The 8627-nt window shown below is 39.7% G+C and overlaps 1 protein-coding gene across 1 annotated transcript; it reads left to right on the top strand.

The window, feature by feature from the left end:
• The first annotated feature begins 3625 nt into the window (after positions 1-3625).
• Positions 3626-7562, top strand: LOC118790470 (toll-like receptor 4). Its single transcript, XM_036547387.1, has 3 exons — positions 3626-3743; positions 4548-4714; positions 4915-7562. Exons 1-3 carry the CDS (start codon positions 3645-3647, stop codon positions 7118-7120), a joined length of 2472 nt encoding a protein of 823 aa, XP_036403280.1. The 5' UTR covers positions 3626-3644; the 3' UTR covers positions 7121-7562.
• The last annotated feature ends 1065 nt before the right edge of the window (positions 7563-8627 follow it).

Here is an 8627-nt window from a genome sequence, read left to right as displayed (position 1 = left end):
TATAGTTAACTTATATTCTGACTGCATTACATTCTACAAGCTATCCAATTTGACATAGTAATAGATTGTAGATTATACTTACCAACAAGTACAGAGTATATAGCTTGCTTTTACTGAAGAAACTTTAATTTGAATTCTTTCAAATTTTCAAAATTCCATTGGTTTGCGCTTTCTACGTACTGTTATGTGTCTGGAAAAAAAGATCCTCTTTTACAAACTGATGTATTTTTTAAAATATGGTTTGGATTATTTGAAAGGGAAACGAACAGAATATTGTTTTTATGGGAGTGAACGTTGTTGATCTGGTTTCTTTCGTTGAGAAAATGTTTTTTGGATAACAGTTGTGCTTCAATTAGTAGCATAGGCTTATTCATTGTGTTAGATATAGGTGCCTTATTGCATGCTGTGTGTAGCAATGTATGCTGAGCTGTCAATGAGAATATTTGTAAGGTTTTTTGCAATCTCTCCTTTGTTCCTCTCCATACTAACCCATGTTTTGATTTTGATTTCGATACTTATTTTGTTTTGCTTCTATGTATATGACTATATGTTTACAATATGTTACTATTGTCTCTTAATTTCTCCATCTTTGTTGATTGGCCTCAGTGTAGATAGTTAGAGGTTCAGATAAGTTACGTCATCAATCCATATTTTGATTGGCCTCTTTATAGAGGTTTAAATTGTTACACCTGTCTCCCAATCTTTGTTGAGTGGCACATTTATGGATAAATAAAGGTTGACTGTCAACTTCTGTATGGTGTGATCTGTTGTCTTAACTGCTGTGGCTTTTTAAAAAAAATTCATTGGTTTTTTGAAATTGTGATTATTCAGTTGTCATCTAGTTTTCACACTTAGACACTACACAAGTGTATACATATGACTTTGAATAATTCATGCATCTACTTGTTAGAAATGAGAACATTTCAATTTAAAATAAGATATTGCAGGTTAGAGCTTTGAACTTTTTTCTGTTTGAGTTGTAAGTTGTAATCAGAAATGCCTCAAGATGACATTACACCCCATATTTAATTGATACCTGGATTTTGTATGTTAATGTGAAACTTAATTGTGAAGCTTAATCAAAATTTTGCACAGAGGCTTTGGTGCACCATTTTTATCAGTTTTTGTATAGCTGTGTTGCATCTGTACTGTGGGCTGTGGAAATGTACAGGAGGATGGGGTGGGGTGTGACTCTTTGGCAGTAGAGATGTCTGGCAACTACCTACCTCAAGACACATGTTGCCATTACAGCTGTAAAATATGGATGTATATTTGTTCTTTTTGTCACACTGGAAGGCAGATTATCCTGCTTTAATTTTCATTACCAAGGCAGGAGCTATTTACTTTTTAGCCTGAATTTTAAAGGCCCTGTAGGAATGGAGTCCTGTACTCAATTAGCTGTAGCATTTAGAGCACATTAAGGGCAGCATTCAGGGCACAAAAATGGCTTTAGTATTAACCTTAATTTTGGCCAGTCCTACTTTTAACCCCTTTTTGAAATTAATCCTAATTTCTGATCCTTTTAATCTCATTATGTAGTATGCAGTATATAGACATTGGCAAATTGCTCATTTAATGAGCAAGACAATCTGAGCACTTTTAGTTTTTCTTGTCAGGGGTAAATGAATGATGGTTACCTCAACATCCAATGCTGTGTGATCAAGAAGGTTTTGAATCTGGCTTTGTTTTCACTAACTGGTAAGTCGTAACATTCAGGTACAACGTTTCAGATACCATTTTAACCTATGAACAAGAATGATGGAAAAAACAAGACCACTGACGATATGGCTATGCACACGTTCTATGTTATAATTCTGATGATCCAGTCTTATTTGAGGAAAATAAGATTCCACAGCTTTACATGGTGCATACTGCACAGCAACTTCTAAAGTGCAGAGACATGAGTATCACTGGTTGGAAAATGAAACTGGGTAGGGGAAAAAAACACTTCGGAAGCTGATCCTCAGCTCGTGGTTTACCAATTTTATGTTACACCTCCACTAGAGGTCTCACTTAAACATCTAAATCAACAATCAAGTGGCCCACTCTTCTTTAACACTTGAGACAATTTAAATATTTGAGATGAAACAGTTGATGAAATCTATGTGTTTATCTTTTTTAGATTAAACCTGGAGAAAATTGCACTGATGCAAGTGATCCCAGTCCTCTGCTTGAACACCTCTGTTTAGTCATACAGTTGTATTTCCAAGTTTGATATTGCTGTCTTTTGAGATGAAAATTAAGAGGCACAGATTTGATTGAAAGTCCAAACCCCCGGCACATGTAGTTGGTTCATTCCCTGTATATATCAACCATAGAAGATCCCATTATTCTTATGCTGCAGGTAGCAGTCATCATACACTCTCAGTAATGATGACATGGCCAATCGATTTTAGAAAAATGAGGTTCCATCCATTATTTGACAATGGTAGATTACTTGCATTATGCCCAGTTGTACAGGTGGATGAATTTCAGGAACAGACCTCAAGAAAACTCCCACCTGAGATCTCTGAAATCATGGTGAACAATGATTAGCTTTCATGAACTGTCTGTCTCTAAGAAGTCTGTATATGGATTGCCCCCTTCAATTCCCTTCTCCCACACCTCTATGAATACACAAAGGTTATCACTCCTGTCTCCTGAGTCTGTTATCAATGAAGTGCCTCCCCCTTTGCTCTGACAACACAGTGCAGTTGTTTAAAGAGCAGTGACCGCTCCCCAACTATTGGACAAAAAGAAAGGCTGGAAAGTTCATATGGAAAGTCTAAAATACAAAGCATTTGTACCATAAGGATGTGAATCAAATTCACAGCTACATTTATGCATAGTAACCACCTGGGTCATGTGTTCCCAGATATGCCAGTTCACAGGTTAAACAGTTTTGGCTTCTTGTATGCCAAATACTACCAATTAACCCATCACTTCTTCTCAAATCTAAAATACAAGGCGGATTTCAGAAAGCTTAGCAACGATGTTATTGTGTACTATGTGGCAGCTAGTCATTAAAGCAAAAAAGCCTTAAACCACTCTGGCAACAAATGTTTTTATGCTTGATCTCAGCGCTTATCAATTCAAATTTCCCACTACAAACTGTACCACTATGACTGCTCTCCCAGCTTAAGAGATTTTTTGAAGACATTAGAGAAGTAATAACCATTTCCTGAATACAGTCAGCAAAGTGCTGCCGTAGGAACCATCTCCATGTATTTCATGTAACATCTTTGCAGGGCTGAATGAAGCTGGTAAAATCAACCAGTCAGCTCTATTTTCTGGCATGAACCTGCTTTGTTTCAGTGCAGCACCTCATGAACACTGGGTCCCACATCTCAGAAGGGAGGGACTGCCTTTACAAGCCTTTGCCTCTCCTGGGTAGCCATTGAGTTAGCCCCAGCTGTGTTTACATCATATGTATTCATTTAGCAGACACCTTTATCCAGAGTGACTTCACAAATCATGTTTTAAAGTTGCAGGAACAATGAAACATACAAAGCCTGACTACGTCTGAACACACGTCAGTCCTGTGTGACATGCCCCAACATTCGGTTCCTCTTACAGTGTGATTAGATGGTACTTCTACTTCCCGTAAAGAAGTCGCCATTTCCGCAAATCATTGTGATGGATGAGGTCAGGCAAGGAGCTTAGACATGACTATCGTTAAGTCTCTGGAGCTGGGAGTAGTTTTGCAATGCATCTTGGCAGGATTCATTCTGCTGCCTTTGGGGAAAGAAGAAAAATGCAAAGAGGTATGTTTTTTGCAGGTTTGAGGATTGTGTAGAAAATGTCGTAGGAAAATTAACTATTATATCACAGTGTTTAGCAAGGGGTGACACATTTGAGACTAGCGAATCTACTTCAGCAGTTCGGGGAGAGCGAAAATTCAAATCAGTTATTATACAATTTACTTAATAATGTTAATCTTATTCTAGACTGGAACTTAAAAGTTGATACTTTCAGAGTTCACTTTTGATACTTCTACCCTTCATGAAGGATACCTGTCCTCTTTAGATGAAGCCAAAGGAGAGCTGAGGGTTTCCACTGCGCTTTTAAAATTTTCTGAAAGGGATTAACAAAGTGGGCAACGGGAACCAGTTAAAGCTGAATTCTGTAAGCAGAACAAGAGGACATGGGTGGAAATTATTGAAAGTTAAAATTCCACTACATTGGGAAAACATTCTTCAAAAAGCAGAGTTATTAATACATGCATTGGGCTACCAGATTTTGCAGTGTAAGCAGACACCCTCTGAAGTTCTATTTTTGCTTTTGCTTTTTCACTTTCATTAGGCTCAATATAACTATGAAAATCAGTGGAACCCTCTTTGACTATCATCATTACATTCTTAGTACATTTGTAAATAAATAACATCAATTACATTCATAAATATTCTTAAATAGCTGTAGCAAGCAGCTTCCCTTAAATCTATGACCAAGTCTGCATTATAAGCCCCACAGCATTTTTAACGGACAATTTTAACGTTGTTTCATAATATCTTACTTGTTGATTATGTGTGTTTATAAACGTTTAACAATATTGTGTCTTCCTTGTACAGGTACTCCCAAATACCCACTTTTCATGTGTGGGCACAAAACTGAACTACATCCCAGCTGAGATACCTGTCACCGCAGAAAATCTGGATTTCAGTTTTAATTACTTGGGCAATTTGCACCAGGCTATGTTCCCTCAATTACCCCATTTACGTGTTCTTGATCTCACAAGGTAATTGGACAATGCAAACTCATTTTAAAGGCATTCATTAAATTTAAAGGCATTACTAACTTAAATTCTTTATTGTAGACATTATTTATGTTGTTAGCAGAGCCTTATCCACAATGTTTTTTGCTTACATTCTCCTGTGTTGAGCATTCATGTCTTAAAGAACTTATAGAATCTGATCTTGTGGTTTCCTACCTCACCAGGTGCCACATACAACTTATTGCTGTTAATGCTTTCCACAATGTGAGGAATGTGACAACTTTAATTCTTACTGGAAACCAGATCAAAGAGTTGGGGAATCAGTCCTTGAACTTGATCCAGGAGCTAGTTGTTGTGGACAATAGTCTCTCCTCCCTGGAAGAGCTGCATCTATGGCCCTCAACGAAACTGCAGGTGCTGAATGCCGGGACAAATAACATTGAGTCTTTGATGATTCCCCACTACTTTGTCAACCTCTCAGATTTCAAGCTGCTTGACCTTCACGCCAACAAAATACGTGTCATAACGGTGGCTCACACGCTCATCCTGCAGGAGATGAGTGGCAGAAACCTCACGCTGATCCTCTCCAGAAATCCTATTCTGCATATAGAGCCAGGTGCCTTCCAGGGCATCTACCTCCATGAGTTCTGCCTACTGGGAAACCATGCTGTGGCTAATCTCACTAAATCCCATGTGATGGGCCTCAGCGGCCTTAAGGTTGACAAGTTAGTGGTTGGACAATACCGAGACGCGACCAAGATTTTGACTTCGGGTGAAGACACTCTGGACGGGCTGTGCTCCGTCAACTTCCAGGAGATATATTTTCGGCACAGAGAAACAGGACCCAGACCTATCAGTGTATTCCGCTGCATGCTGAATGCCACAAAAATCACCATTGTGCAAGGCTTTGAGCATGACATGGAGTTTGTTCAGTTCCGACAACTGAAAGAGCTCCATCTAAGGAACCATAAGTTACGTGCCATACCAGCAAGGCAACTTTCTCATCTACACACCTTGGAGACACTGACAATTACAGATAACAGACTACCAGTGGAGTTTGGAGAAAGCTTTGTGGACCTGCCTCACCTCAAGCACGTTGACTTAAGCTTCAACGAAATCAAAGTAAGGGAGTGCTGCCGAAGACTTTTCAACAACACGCCTCAACTCAGGTACCTGAACATGAGGCACAATACAGAGATATACTTTGACACCATGCCCTTCAAGGGCCTTGAGCTCCTGGAGGTACTGGACCTCCAGCACACACAGCTCTCTGCTGTCGGGCAGTATCCTCTGCTGTCCAACCTTAACCGCTTGAAGTACTTGGACATTTCCTACACAGGTACTGTCTTCATGAGCCAAATTCCACTGGTGGGTCTAAGCAACTTGGAGGTGCTGATTATTTCCGGCAATGGTTTCCAAGGAGACAGCCTTCGTTATGTATTTGCTAACCTCACCAATCTGGAACATCTAGATATTTCAAACTGCGAGATCAAAGCCCTGAGCTGGCACTCCTTTACAAGGCTAAAAAAACTCAGACACTTGGTTCTCAACAGCAACAGGCTACTGGCGGTGGACTTTCTGACCAATCCGAGTCTTGGAGCACTAGCATGGATAGATGCAGGACAAAACAACATTGTGGCCATCCCTCAAAATGTTCTGTCCAGTCTTCCGACAAACCTCTCGATCTTTGACCTATCTCACAATCCTATGGAATGCTCCTGTTCCAATGAAGACTTCATCAAATGGACCATTCACCAGAGGGAAAAGTTAAAAAACCTCAATGAAACTTTATGTAAAACTACATTTTCAACATATATAAGAGTGATTGACGTTGATATTACTAACTGTAGGTATAACTGGGGCTATGCCATTGCTATACTTTTTATGCTCTCTTTTGTGGCTGCAGTGGCTTACAGGTACAAATTCTATCTGCGTTATGGTTTTATCCTGTTGAGAGGTTACAGGAACCCAAAACACATGGAATTCCAGTACGATGCCTTTGTGATCTACTCCAGTGAGGATGAGGCCTGGGTGATGGATGAACTGGTGGAGAACATTGAGAGAGGTGTGCCACCGTTTCGGCTGTGCCTCCACATGCGGGACTTCGAAGTGGGCAAGTCCATCACCTCCAACATCATCGATGAGGGCATAGTGGGCAGCCGGAAGGTCATTGTGGTGGTGTCGCGGCACTTCTTCGACAGCGCCTGGTGCTGCTTTGAGTTTGAGCTCGCTCAGTCCTGGTCTGTTTTCGAGGAGACACCGAGCCTCATCATTGTCATCCTCGAGGACGTGGAGGAGGAGAGGACCAGGAAGGTGCTGGGCCTTCATAAGTACCTGAAAAAGAACACTTACCTGAAGTGGAAGGGCAACTACCTGAGTAATGTGAAGTTCTGGAACAGACTCAGGAATGCTATTATTGCAGGGAAGTAGAATCCTGCTCTGTGGAGAGCGCTGCATGATACTGGCCCACAAACTGCAAACTCAGAAAGCTGCAGGCATGTATCCTTACAATGGTCATATCCATCTGAGTATCTAGCTCTGTACAGACTACTTGTAAATTCAATAGCAAGTTTCTTGCTAGCTCCAACTCGACTTATTAACTAAATATGGCTAATGTAACCCACCTTGTCCCAGGGGAACAAAGTTGGTTGTGTCCCACTGATATGCACTGATATGCAAAAGTTATTGATGTAGGCAAACAACATACCTCAGACTCGAACCTGAGACTGGGCTGTAGGGCTCAACCAGTGCATAACAACCTTAAATGAGTGAGCCCCTCGGCAGCCCCCACTGCTTGTTTTTTAATCTGTAGATACAGTGTACTGACAACCAGACAAGGATGTCTTGTAGATTATGTTTGCATGCAATGCATATCAATCCCATTACTTAAAATGTGAAGCAATACTGTTGTCAACAATTGGTACATTCAGGTTTTTTTGGTAGAACTACTGTCTGCAATATGCCTACTGTTTTAAAACATATTAGTAGGCTACATACTGTTGATCTGAAATTTCAGAATAAAGCTTTGTTTCATGGTGTTTGATCATTAGCATAAAGATACACATGTTAGCTGTCATGTGAAACATTCCTTTTCCTCCAGATCAAGAAGAATTTTCAAGTTCAGGAGGAAACATTCTCTTAATTGAACTTGGTTTTGAAAATAGAACAAAGATAGAATGCATCATTGTGACAGCATTTTCTAATTAACACCCTTTATTGTCCATTTTCAAGGTTTTGGTATAGATCATTCGTTTGACTAATTAAGTACGAGACTGCAGTCTTTTCAGCAGGAGTACTGATGCATTTTCAATGTTGTTAAGTGTTTGTCTCCTACCCAACTCAGATTTCTTTCTTGTGCAAATATAATTCTAAAAAAAAAGTTTTTCAAAGTACCTAAGGCTACCTAAGGCTATGTCACAACTGATTAATCAGTGTGGCTTCTCTCCTACGTATATTTTGGCATACTTGATTCATGCTACCCTTTTAAAATGTTTTCCCACAATGACCACCATGTGACTTCTCCTTTTATTGTCTGAGCTGGAGCTTTTTCAGACGTATTAATGCTCAAAAAGTTTTCACCCTTTCAAAGCAAAAATATGACTTCAGTTCTGTGTGTAGTGTATGTGCTGATGTAGTTTACTGATTAATGTATACCCATTCTGCACTCACAACAAGCATCTGCTTTCTCCCCAACAAGCACTGAATGTGATTTAGTTTAAAATACTTCCACATTCAGCACCAGAATGTAACTTCTGGTGTGTATTCTGCAGTATTTTACAGTTTCCTACACTGAGTCAATCAGTTTCCACACTCTTACGAGTAGCTTCTCTTCAAACTTCCTATTCCTGTTTTCATTGGTGTCTGACCTACTGAAACTGGTTCTGTACACTGTGAACAAGGTTGATGTTTCTGTGTTATTAATTTTCTCAGATATTTT

Source organism: Megalops cyprinoides, chromosome 15, assembly GCF_013368585.1.
Source record: "Megalops cyprinoides isolate fMegCyp1 chromosome 15, fMegCyp1.pri, whole genome shotgun sequence".
NCBI lineage: Eukaryota > Metazoa > Chordata > Actinopteri > Elopiformes > Megalopidae > Megalops > Megalops cyprinoides.
Note: the sequence above shows the minus strand (reverse complement) of the source record. Positions and strands in the feature narration are given on the sequence as shown.